Genomic DNA, 13652 nt, shown 5'->3' on the forward strand with positions numbered 1-13652 from the left:
TTAGCTGACTTACCTAAACACTGGACAAAATGATTTCTCGCTTGTTATTTTATCTCCTCAACAACCTCCATGTCGTCGAGAAACTGGCAGAGTCTCGGCCGATTCGTAGGGCGGCCCAGATCACAGCCTACGCCATCACTAAAGCTCAGATAGCCGGGCGGGACGCCTCGGAACGGGTCATGCGGTCCCAGACGCTGCGGCAGGTTCGGGACGAGGCCGGCAGAGTCCCCGGTGACCTGGGAGAGATGGGCAGCCGCCTCAAGAGAGTCCGGGAGACATTTGTGAATGAAGTGAAGGAAGGATGGAAGGACGGCTCCAGACAGATCAAGAAATAAAGAGGACAGACTGGCTGTAGGATGTGTTGTTACTGACAGGCTGACAACATCTCACCTCACTGCCCGTTGAAGAAACCAGGAGATGAAAGGAGAAATGAAAAATAAACAACCTGCCTCAGGAATGTGGTGATCAACTGCAACCATCAGATATGGTGAACTCGGAGCAGTTGACAATCGGGAAAGGTGATTGTTAATAATACGGAGAGGTCTACACTTCTTTGGCCAGATAATTTATGATGTGTGTATTTAGTCTTGCAGAAAGCTTGTGGGACTGTCTTGGGAAATGATATGTACTCTGGAGCTGTTTTGTGTTCATAGCCTTTTCACATGAAGCTATGAAGAAAAACTGCACAGTCATGTCCTATGTTCTGACAAAAGTATTGTTTGATTTTTTTTCATTTCCCTCCCCCGCCTGGCACTCATGCATCTATGACACCAATCCTGCCGAAGACCTTTTTCTGATCTGTTCATGAAGTTGTCAGGGGAAACGCTTTTATCAGCTGAATGTGTATATGTAGAGGGATGTGATGTGTGTAAACAATGAATTCATTTAATTCTCACTGTATGAATAAAGATTATAATTTATAACAGTGCTTTGACTGCTAGTCTGTGTCAGTTGATATCATTTGCCCCTGGCACAAAACAAAGCGTGTGTAAGGTAAGAGGAAAAAATGCAAACTATATTTTCAAAGTTCATATAGCTGTATAATAAAATTTCATATAAAAGATATAATATTTTTTTGGTTTAAATGAAGGTGGACTGTTTTCTGATACTCCAAATGCAATCGAGTGAACCTGAAAGATCAGATTTTAAAGTCCCCACCCACTCAAAAATGTTTTGGGATCTAACCTTTTATGTGCAGATTGGTGCATCTGCAGAGTTTGACATTAAGAGTTGTTTTCAGATTAATCTGTTGATAGTGGAGAAGTTTTCTCTATGCTTATCTTAAATTTCAGTATAAGAAGTGTTTGCCAGAGCAGTATTTTGTGATATCACAAGTAGTTTTGAAGCCACTCAGTTCAGTTTGCCGTTCACAAGTACACACGTGTGATGTAGAAATCCACAGCAGAGTCAGAAGGACTGGAGTTCACAGTTCACTGCCTCCAAGTTTTAGCTCATAGTTCATTTGCTTTCACAACTCTGGCAGGAGAGTGGCAGAGATGAATTTACAACATAAGTAGAGATAACACAGGACATTTTATTGCCTCCTGTGAGATTTGGTCACTGCAGTGGCAAAAGCAGATTTAGCTGTATGCTACTTTCAAACACCTGCGCACGTATCTTTACACCAGTGGAGTGAGCAGAGCATGAACAAAGATTATCACTTCTGGCAATCACTGTGTATTGTGCTGTTACTTAAAGGTGCCATGAATGTCGATCAACAAAAAATGATTCAGCAACTACTATGATATTTAATTCTTTAAGACCTTTTTCTCAAGCAAACATTTGATGGTTTCAACTTTTCAGATGTGAGCTTTCTTATTTTCATTGCCTCACCATCTTAGAAAATTGAATGTCTTTAGACTGTTGGTCGTAGAAAAACAAAACATGCTCATGACAAAACATGTCATCTTTGGCTCTAGAAAATTCTGATGGGGTTTTCCCACTTTTCTGATGTTATATAGATTAATTAAGAAAATACCAGTTGGATTAATCTATTATGGAAATAATTATTAGATAGAGGTGTATTTTCACTATATTAGAATATACAAAAAAAGAAAAAACATTTTTTACTGCTTATCTCATCATTTGGTTGTATAAAAAAAATCTGCATATCTCCATGTACACAAGGACTTTATTCTGATGCAAATTCATTACTCTGATGCATAACAGCTGTGGGATGGGTTAAAGGGCTGCTATATAGAACTGCTACATGACAAAGATCCTCATATGACTCTTAATCAGAGTTGAGAAACTGTAGGGGAAAAAAAGCATTGAAAGCATAACAAATACTCAAAAATGAAGCTCAACAGATGTAATTTTGCAGCATATAAAGTATCTTTATTTCATTTGAGAAAGCAGAGAAAACAGCTTTATGTAGTAATACTTATGCAGACGCACTGGCCTGGCAACTAAATATTAGTTACATGTTTCACAGAGAAATAAAACTCCATCGCGAGGAAGAAGAGACATAAGTGTCTGACAGCATGAGTCAGTACATATACACTGATATGGCACCTGAACTTCATATAAAAATAAATCTCTCAACATAGGGAAATACACATCCAATCAACAATTTAAATCTGGAAACAGCATCAAGCAGCAGGAAGTACAGTAGTTATGACAGGAAATTGGTTAGTTTGAGTTAGTAAGAGACAATCCTGGAGGGAGTCGTTCGGGTAAGCAGACACGAGGGCTCAGAATAGTCTAGCATTAGCTGTTATTGCCTTTTAATTGTATTATATTTTGTATTAAAACCCTGTTGTTTTTCTTCACCTGACACATTCTCTTTGTTGACTTTTACCATCCAGACAAACAAAAACTCATTCACTCTCCATCACAAACCACAGGAGGTTTTCTTCATGTTCTCCCCAAACCAGTGTGTTAGAGTTTCTCACTCCATTTGTGTCTACACAGTTTCAGATAAGTTACGGAAATAAGTGAAAAGCCAAAAAATAATGCAGCAAAGATTTAGATGTTGAGCTGCAGGCAGGCTCAAATGAATGCTGAGTTACACTGTACACTGTATGAATTAAATCATTTATCTCTTTGATTTCAAAGCATTTGAGGAGAATACATGAAGCCAACAGCCTATGGATGAAAATGCAATCACTCATCATCACACCATCCCCAGCACAGCTCTCTGTGGAGGCAACACTAGTGCATATTCACTGATATGGCATTAGCTTATAGTAAGATACACAGCCTGAACTCAGACAAGGCCATGTCTGTTAGTAGTACTCACAGAGCAAACAGCAGCAGAGCAGAACAACAATCTGACTTCTAAATACACACAAAGCCTTTGCAAATGGGACTGAACTGAACTTGGATCAGTTACAGCGGGTTAGAGTCTTAAAGGTACCAGAAGAAAAAGCTTTAAAGATGTGATGATATATTTTTGTCTGGATACATTTTATCCATTTTACTGAAGTTACTGCTCCTGAAGTTAAAGGGTCAGCCCACCCACATAACAACACATTTACCTCTAGTAAGTTTGTAAATGTTGTTGTTATTTGTCCAGGTTTGTACCTACTCCAATACAATGGATGTACTGTAGATGGTGCTCACATCACTGAGAAGTTAAAATTACAAATTCAAGAGCAATTCAACAGAATTTTCTTGATAATCCCCAGACACTGAACTATTTTGACTAGAACTACTTTCTACTACTACTACTACTTACTAATTCCCTATAGAAACTACTGAGAGGGTGTCGTGTGGCTAATCCAAACTAATGGGGAGAAGTAATGTAATGTTTTCTCAATGCTGTGAGCTCCACAAATGATTTGTTTCACTTCCTTTTGTATCGAGGTAAAGGCAAAAATATCAAAACTTGGACAAAGGTCACTGACCTGAAAACTGCACTTTTAGATATGCAGTTTAAGTGATCATTGCAGTTTAAGTAACTATTCTTCAGAGAGGTGAACCAGAAGTTAAAGCATTTTCTGTGGCTCATGTGACATTAAAAATCACACTGGCTGTTCTTTGTAAAACAAGCTTCGAAGGAGGCACTAACCACTAAAGCAATGTAACAGGTGGCAGCATACGCACTGATATGGCAGCTCACCTTCAGTAAACACAGTGGTACTAACACCTTCTCTCATCTATCCAACTCTTCTCTGCCACTAAAAAGAAGTCCTTCATTTTCTTCAACAGTAGCGCAATTTAAATCCAAAGGTAGTTCCAACATGCCACCCTCGCCTACATCAAAACATCATACAATCAGGTAGAAGCTATGCAATTTTAAAATAAAACAAAAAAACACATTCATGAATAGAAGGAGTGGATCTCCAGAAAAGCAAGGGGAAAGGATTAGAAAAAAAGGTGAGGAAGGGAGTAGGAGAAGACGCAGGATGTGTGGGTCATATTGTGCCTTTACATTCAGAGGTTGGTCAGCATGAAGCTGAACAGGGCCACCAGCAGCAGCCATGCAGAGGACATCACTACAACAGGGAGAGAAATTGGTAAGTATTAGAGGTTGTACAAAAGAAAACAACTTTGACTGAATCTGGCTCTTAGAGGCAAAGTGGCCATTTTATGCAATGAAAACTGGCAGCAGGATTATAGTGTCTTTATTTATGGATCAGTATTCCTTTCTTCCTTCTCTCCATCAATTTCCTATCCATCCATACAACTTAATGTCTCATATACAGCTGAATGATTGCGGCAAATAGATGAAAGATTCATCTCATGGCCACACACAAAATCAAGCTGATAAGCCAGAGGAGTAGCTACACTGATCAATTTTTTTAATATGTCATCTATAATATCTTAGACAGCCCAGTTGGATTTTGATGCTACAAGGAGAAAAAACACTAACAAAATAAAACATAGGCACAAACGTTAGTGACATTTCTTAAAAGAAAGAACCTTTACAACAGACTTTGGCTGAAATGAGACATCTATGTTTGCCTGTTTTTGCCAGCACTTCAAAACTAATGTATCATATGTATCCTAACTTTCAGAAAAATGAAACTTTCCCAGGCATAATTATAACTTGGATGTTGATGTGAATGCCATTTACAAGTGGGGAAACCGGTAATTATGGTAAATCCGACATTACATGAACACAGCATAAGCTATCTACTGGCTGTAGTTTTATATTTAATGTACAGACATGAGAGTTGTATCAAGCTGAATAAAGGTATTCCCCAAAATGTCCAACTATTCTCTGCCGCTGAATGTGCTTTCTTGCCAGAAGCAGGTGGAGGTGATTGTCCCTTGACAAGAGCTTCAGCCATTGTTGTCTTTATAATCCAAGATGTTAAAATACACCCTCTGTGCAGTGCTACGTCTTCAGGGCAGACTGGAGGCTACAGTGAGTCGGTATCGGAAAGTAACAAGTTGGACGGGGGCTAGCTGGTTAGCATGCTAACTTCAGTAGAAGAAAACGCATGAACGAGACAAGAGTTAACATTGGTGTTGCTTTCCACTGCTGGAGACAGCTCTTGGTGAGTAAAGGAATGAAGTTTGATGTGGAACTTGCAAAGTTTCTTCTAGACTGGTAAGTAAACAGCTGGTAATGCTAACGTTAGCTATGTAGCAATAGCAAAACTTACAAGTAGCTCCTTTAAATAAATCATAAAACTTGCATTCCTCTTTGTAAAGTTGATGTATTTCTTTAATTACGAGATGTTTAAGCAGTGAGAGTTCATACTGCTTTTGTCAAGGGAACAACAATTTGGGGCTTTTGCAATCAGCTTTATTTCATACCCACACAGAATAAAAGACATATTTCACATAGGCTATTAAAAACATGAGTCACTTGAATTGGCATTGGACTATAAGGAATTATGTGTTTTTACCTGCAGCTGATGAATTACATTCCATTTCTACCAGTGAGTCCATGTAGCCCTGTCCCAGCCACTCCTGGAAGGTCTTTCTGTCACCGACACCCACGAGGCGGACAGTGGAGTCTTTGAAGATGAGGTCTGTGCCCTGATAGCCGTTCGAGTCAAACATCCTGAAACCAGTACCTGTGTCACTGCCAAAATATGTCTACATGGAAACAGTGAGGAAGAGATAAAGAGAGATGCCAGTTACCACTTGATTTCCGTTCATCTCACTGTGAAACTAAAATGAGACATGACAAGACTCCTGATTTCTTTATTCATTTATGGGTCAAAGTAATGTTATCTTCAAAAATCCCATAGTAGTGTGCTTTTTTAATTTGTTTATATATACTGCTTTCTGTTTTCTGGTGGCCAATTATTGATTCTCAGATGTTGGAGCATCCTTGAATGCACCAGCAAGAAGAATTACCTCATGATTATGACATGAATCTTACAAAAAAAGTTCTTTACTCTCAAGGATTACCTATCTTAAACCAGTTTCAGGTCTCTGCACTTTGTTGGCTTGACTCACTCACAAACGGAACGTATAGTATAAACAGTCTTACCTGAGCGCGGTCCAGGAGTCCATAGACAGCGTGGATGTTGGTGTCTGGTCGTACCATGACAGCATGGGAGGGGACTCTAGCCAGGTTACAGTGTTTGTACTGCGTGACCTCAGCTTTCGCGCCCTGAGAACAGAGCAGCTGGAAATCTGTAGAGTGTAGACCTACAGTCCACGATTCTTCAGAGTTACCTGAATCGACACACAAAGTGAGGTGGTTAAAAATCTGAGACCCCAAAAAGAAGAAAACTTTGAAAATCTTGGAGCTACTCGACTTACCGTCAGTGTTTTGGAAGACAGTAGAATGCTTGATGAAAGCCACGTCGCCATCTCCCTTCGCCAGACACCTGAATGGACAGATAGACACATGAAGTGTTTCATTAAATTCCAGCCGCTTTTCTATTGGAGGCAGAAGAGCTTCAAAGTAGGATGAGCTATTTCAGGCGCATTCATTTTTTCCCACAGAAAAAGGTACATGACAGACAGTTAGAGTTTTTCTAGGCTTTGATCAGCATGGTAATAACTGGAGAGGCACATGTTTCTATGTTAAGTAATATTGAGGATATAATTAAAAGAAAAGCTGGAAATGGAAACGTAGCTACTGGAGTGAAACATCCAATGTTTTAGTACCTGAAGGCACCGTTGTATCCATCATACAGGTCTTTTCCTTTCTCACATTTGCTCTTCCCTGTGTTGTCTCCCACACACAGGTCACACAGGTTGTTGGGAAAACCAGGCTGGTTGGCACCTGGTACACAGCTCTGCTTGAAGAACCCGCCCACCGCTAAGCATCATGGGAAAGACAAGAAACAGAAAGTCAAACACTGGAGGGAATATTCAGGCATTGAAACCGATTATGTTTTCTAACCTGCTCTATCTACAGTACAAGAGACACTCAGCCTGTGACAACATCTGTGGCTGTGGAGGAGCTCAGTCACATCTCAGAAAGTGTACTTGTCCATGTACTGGATTGAGCAGATATTAGGATAGCAGATAGAAACAAGCAGAAAATCAGGCACAAATCCATTCTGTATCTAGTGTTGTATTGTTTGACATAAGGAAGCAATCACGACCACGGCCATTTTATACCATAGGCGCTTCTGGTCTGGCCTCTGGAGTCGAGGCTCAAGCTTATGGTCAAGGTGTTCCACCTGGCCTTCCCTCTAGAGGCCTGGAGCCCTTCCATCATGTTGTCTGAATATGCAGCGCTTCCTTCTGTTGCATTTGTTTTGGGGGTTTGTGTGTTTTTTTTGTTGCAGCGTTTCTGTATTTGCAGCATGTTTGCAGTTAATGTCTTTGTTTTGGCTTCCTGCAGCATGTTTTTTTCATTTGCATTTGCAGCTCGTTCCCGTTGTTGTATTTGTTTTGTATTTTTGTATGTGTTTTTGAATGTGCATCGTTTATGAATTTGCAGCTTGTTTCTCCTTTTGGAAGTGTTTTGGGCCGTTGCAGCGCGTTTACCCTGGTCAGCCACCGTACATGATGGCACTTTCTGACTTAACAGGGAATTGGGAGTGGGGATGTATAAACTAGTATTGAAATAAATTAGTCAATTAAACCAATAGCCGATCAACAGAAAATAAATTAACAACAATTTTACAGTAATAATCAATAATCTTTCTCTGTGTCAGGCTTCTCAAATCTAAAAATGTTCTTATCTCTGTTTTATGTCACTGTAATAGTTTTCTAATACTAAATCAGTCAAAACATGCCTTTTGACCTAACTTAATCAGTAATGGAAAAAATTAATCAGCAGACTAACGAATAAAGAAAAATCCGTAGTAAAATCTAGAAAACGAAACATTCTGATGGCCAGAACGGGTAGGCGGAGTGAGTTCGGCTGACTTGTCCAGCTCACACCTCTGCCTCTCTCACTGACACACACCAACATCCCACTGACCTTGAGGTATCTGACACTGCTTAGGGGTGATCAAGCCTCTCTCCATCAGCGCCGCTACAGGAACGTTCCATCCAGCGGTGCGACCGTATCCTGTGTGACAGGAGCGACGGCCACGCAGGTCGTCAAGGTTACGGATGTCATAGCTACTCTTTTTTACCACCACAACTGCATAGTACATGGAGCCATCACGGTCATCTGCAAAGAAAAGAAACAAAAAAAACGAATGTATGTGCTGTCTTTGAATCCAGAATGTGTGACTTTTGTTTGTGTGTGTGTGTGTTTTTTTACCTGTGTAGCTCTCGCCAGTCGCAGGAACCAAGCCATAGTCTTTGCCTGCTGTGTAGATGTAACCCCCATCCAGAGTGATGGCATCAGCCTCGTTGTTCTACACCAACAAGAAACAGAAGGAGACAGATTGAAATCTCAGAACTACTCGAAAAAAAAGCCATCAGTTATTGTTTCTGCTTTGTTTTGCTTGGTTTTTATTAGCCAGTCTTTTCTTCAGTCGTGCTAGAAGCATGGATATATGGATGGCAATAACGGTCTGATGGTTGGTCCATCACATTGGTTCAGACTGAAATATCTTAACAACTATTTAATGGATGCCCTGAAATGTATTTCAGACATTCATGATCCCCAGAGGATAAAGCCGACTGAATTTGGGGATGCCTTGATTTTCCTCTCGTGCCATCAGCAGGTTGATATTTGTAATTTTGTTGTTGAAACGGCTCAACAACTCTTAGATTACCATTAAATTTGGTGCACACATTCATGGTCCCCTCAGGATATTTTGGTAGCTAAACAACATACTTTAATTAGAACTATTGACATTCCCGTCAGCCTCAGTCGTACTTTGCTTTTAGTGTGAATTAGCATGCTAACAAGCTAAATCAAGATGATGAACCTGGTGAAAATAATTTCTAAACATCAGCATGTTAGTCTTTACATCTGAAAGTGATAATCTGAGACACTGAAAATGCAAAGAACAAATGTCATCTGATATAAAATTACTCAAAAACTCCATCAGACCCTAGAATTTCAAGTGTTTAACATTTTAATTAGAAATAAATGAATATCACTGAGAAACATCGGTCACCTTGATTTTATTCATGCAGTCAGTCACAGAGTCCCCATGGACACATTTGATGTCCGGAGTTAGACGTTTATTTTGAAAGGCCACAGCCATATCAGCACACTTCTGTTGCTCACCGCTGGACAACACACACCACCGCAGGGCACCTGGGGTATTCACAGGTAGATGGGTGAGTGGTAAAGACGGAAAGAAAGACGTGGATAGGTACAGTAGGTTCATTGCCCGGTTAACCAGAAACAAATAAATCAATCCATCCTTTTACAGAGTACAAGCATTTCACCTGCCAATAAATAGATAAATAGATAGATAGATAGATAGATAGATAGATAGATAGATAGATAGATAGATAGATAGATAGATAGATAGATAGTCTTACTTTCTGGTTTACAGTCCATGGCACTCAGAACATTATAATAATTGCTGCCCATCCACTTCTTGTGGTTGTCTGACTCCACCCCCTGAAACATGACGGATGACTCGGAGAACAGCACAGTTCCTCCTCCATACGCAGCAGATGAAAACATCTGGAAGCCCGACTTTTCCTGCAGACAGGAATTTACACATGTAGAGGTTAATTTGGTTAAATACATCTTTTAGAGTGACCATAGCCTACATAGATATAAAGAGCTGATGGAAAGTCATTCTTGTAATGCTTGAACATGCAATGTTTGGAGCACTCTCTTATATACATTACAACTGTATTTTAAAACTTAGTTTCAAAATTAACAAACAATCTCATGCCAAGGTTAAATTAGTAACTGTTCTGGATCTTTGAATCATATCACATGATCCTCATCAGCAGCTCGATGGCTGGGAATTTTGAAATGTGAACTTTGAAGTGAATGTGGGCAAGAGGTGCCTCAAATGCTCGGAGAAAAGTTATTGTAACTCTTGGAAAGTGCCGAGACGGGCCGGAGCTAGCTGGTTAGCGTTCTAACTTCAGTAGAAGAAAAAACTTGATAGAGACAAGAGTTAACATTGGTGTTGCTTTCCAGTGCTGGAGACAGCTCTTGGTGAGTAAAGGAATTAAGCTTGATGCTGAACCCACAACTTTTCTTCTAGACTGGTAAGTAAACAGCTGACAGCTGCTAATGCTAATGTTGGCTATGTAGCAATAGCAAAACTTAATAACTAAATAGCTCCTTTAAGGCTTTGCATAGTTTGGGTGATCACGTCAAAATAAATAACATGAACGAAAGCTCTTGTACAGCTACTAAACTAAATTTGTTTTGAGATTTATTAAAATTTAAAGATTTAGATCTTATTTTGGTACTTATCAAGAACACTGCATGAGGATAATTCTGGCTATTATCAAATTTCTATCAGCAGAAGTCAAGTGACAGGCTCTGACATTCACAATGTGCAGAAATGAAACTGACCATCTGGGACACTGGGGTGCCGTTTATGAATGAGCAGAAGACCGGTTCATGTGTGTTACTACTGCAGAGTGTGTGAGCTGTGACGTACCAGCCCCTCTGTCAGCATGTTAAACACAACAGAGGGAGTGATGTCATTGGCGACCACAATGCCACGGAATGGGACACGGACCAGGTGACATGTTTTCCACTGAGAGACTGGAGCTCTGGTGCCGTCACGACACAACAGCTCATATTCAGATGACTTCAGTCCTTGTGCCCACACAGGGCCACGACCTGGTGAAAAACATAACTGGTTAGCCAAAAGACAAGCTCACTAACAACAAAGTGGCTGAATGGGTCAATAGTTACTTTAATAACCAACTAGTCATTGTCCAGCCATAACTAAGACGTTACCATCAGTGTTCTCCTCGACAGTCGTGTGTTTGATGAAGGCCACCTCTCCTGCACCTTCAGCCATACATCTACAGAGAAATTCACAATTAAAGGCGCAAACAAGGAAAGGAAGCAATCTAGAAGTGTTGGAGTGAACAAAAATGACTCCACATGTACATACCCAGTTCTACAGGACAGTAACTTCTTTGTGTAAGAGTGTAAGTATACATGGTATGAATGTGTGTTACCTGAAAGCTCCTTCATAACTGTAGTATCTCTCCTTTGAACTCTTATCACATTTGAAGTTTCCGCTCGCGTCTCCTACGCACAGCTGACACAGAGACGGAGGATCCTCAGCCGTGTTTGCTCCAGGGATACAGCTCGCGTTGAAGAAATTTGCCACACCTAATCGCAAACGCACACATACACATGCCTCTCTCCAGCTTTCTATATGTTCAGTATATATATGTATATATGTATTTGTGTCTATGTACATTTGTCGTACCCTGTGAGATGCCGCAGCCCATCACAGACATGTAACCCTGGTCTATGAAGTATCCCACAGGCATGTTCCAGCCAGCTGTTCGGCCTTTTCCGGTGTGGCAGGTCTTTTTTCCTGCTAGGTTGTTGATGTTGATGGCAACGTTCGCTTTCTTCACCACAGCAACTGCATAGTAGACGGCACCAGTACCTGAGGCAAAAGCAGCACTGTTGTTGACACACGTGTGACACTGAGACATTAAGTAGTTGGACAGCAACATGTTATCACGGAACAGAAATAAGATTGAGATCAAAGTACAGACTACCAGTCCTGTTCTGAAATAACCCACAAGCTGTGCAGAGATTATAATCAGGGTGTGATAACAGAACATCTGTGTTATCCAACAAGATTAAACTGAGCTAACGTGTCATCACAAGTGGAGAATTATCACATATGTTCATCAAGCATCAGTATAAAGAAGTCCAGAGTATGAATTTTAAAAACAGTGATCTGGAGTTTAGTTAATGTTTTTCAGCGTGATGTAACTTAAATAAGTAGGTCAGTTATTGTGACAAGAAATTATAAAATATAAGTTATTTTTCTGATAAAAAAAGGAAAGAGAACATTCATGTCAGATAAGATGTCAGATTTAAGATGCTAATCAAAGCCAGAAGATTGAATTAAGAGTTCTTTACGAGTAAGTCATAATTTTCATCATTAATACGTTTTATTATCATCAGATTGTTTAGTCTTTTCCTGATGCACTGAATATTATAAACTACATCCTCATCAATAGATTAGCAGACAATGCTTTATTAGTATCACAGTAATCTTTGCTGCAGTGGCAACTCTGTGACCAATCAGAAATTAATTATGTCCTAAGAGTGAATTTGTTTAAATGCTGTATTAGATCACACCAATAAAAATACAACAAAAGTCACTTAGAGTTTTGGGAACCTGTGCTGCGCATGATACAACTGTTACTCCTTCACTGTTGCTGATCCTCGGATAATATTGGAACCGGTGCCTATAATCCCCACTGCCACTAGCGCAGAATGAATTTCCAACGATGCAATTTCTTTTTAGTTATTGTTAAATCTTACGGTCAGCCTTTGTTTCACTGGCAGCCACCTTGAAGGAGGCAGTCTTCCCCAGGGTGTAGATGTCCTTGGCGAACATGGACAAGGCATCAGCTTCTTTTCTCTGCAGACACGTCGAAGAAAAAGATGAATGATTGGGGAATAACTGGAATCACAGTGTTAATAGACTCAAATAGATAAACTAATAAATCTGTAGTATATGATGAAGAACCATGAGGAGCTTCTGTGGCCTTGTGATGATTTAAAACATTGAGGAAGGAAGCTCTGGGACATCACAACCAAGTCCTTCCTCTTAAAATTAATCTATTTCCTTTATACCTACAGAGTGAAATTGGTAATGCATGTGTTTATGCTTGTGTTTCCTTCCTTGTTCAGCTTCTGGTAACAGAACACAGATCAGAAATCCTCCAGTCTGTGGTTGTCATAAAGAGCCCAGGGTCCTGATAACTGCATCACCTATTAAGATGTTTATTGCAACTTTCCATGTGGCCTCTGTTATCTGATGCCTGATTGTATGTTCTGCCACTCTAAGCAGTTCATCAGCTTTTAACGCGTCCCCTGCTGTCCTGACTGATAAAAATGGATAGATAACTAAATTAATATTTAATATAATGCTCTACATCAATCCACAACGACACAGTGTGATATAACAGTGAACATTTAAAAACTACAATAATCACAGGTCATTTAATTAAACTTGCTCAATGAGGTTTAAAGATTTATTGAATTAAAGTTCCTGTTATCAAAATCTGACCTGTAGTTTCTGAACGCAGCCCTCGATTGTCCCTCCGCCGACACAGCTCAGAGACGGACGGATGGAGACACTGGCGAAAGCCTGCGACATGGCCTGACATTTCCTCTGCTCTGGGTCTGAGATGGTGCACCATCTGATGGTTTTCTGGCCAAACACTGAGGGAAGGAGATATGCAGACTGCCC

General features: G+C 40.1%; 2 protein-coding genes across 2 annotated transcripts; one reads left to right on the forward strand and one right to left on the reverse strand.

The window, feature by feature from the left end:
- The first annotated feature begins 6 nt into the window (after positions 1-6).
- Positions 7-928, forward strand: LOC111666187 (protein NCBP2AS2-like). The gene has a single exon (XM_023421441.1). It carries the CDS (start codon positions 30-32, stop codon positions 333-335), a length of 306 nt encoding a protein of 101 aa, XP_023277209.1. The 5' UTR covers positions 7-29; the 3' UTR covers positions 336-928.
- A 1387-nt stretch (positions 929-2315) lies between these two features.
- LOC111666181 (melanotransferrin-like) lies at positions 2316-13619 on the reverse strand. Its single transcript, XM_023421426.2, has 15 exons — positions 13470-13619; positions 12719-12818; positions 11640-11825; positions 11383-11539; positions 11156-11223; positions 10851-11035; positions 9760-9925; positions 9387-9529; positions 8579-8675; positions 8291-8485; positions 7021-7174; positions 6670-6737; positions 6395-6582; positions 5802-5994; positions 2316-4439 (listed from the first exon to the last, which is right to left on the reverse strand). The coding sequence occupies exons 1-15, from the start codon at positions 13557-13559 to the stop codon at positions 4378-4380; spliced, it is 2052 nt and encodes a 683-aa protein (XP_023277194.2). The 5' UTR covers positions 13560-13619; the 3' UTR covers positions 2316-4377.
- Positions 13620-13652: the final 33 nt, after the last annotated feature.

Source organism: Seriola lalandi, unplaced genomic scaffold (assembly GCF_002814215.2).
Source record: "Seriola lalandi dorsalis isolate HSWRI2012SDOR001 ecotype SW California unplaced genomic scaffold, Sedor1 jcf7180002002713, whole genome shotgun sequence".
Classification (NCBI taxonomy): Eukaryota; Metazoa; Chordata; class Actinopteri; order Carangiformes; family Carangidae; genus Seriola; species Seriola lalandi.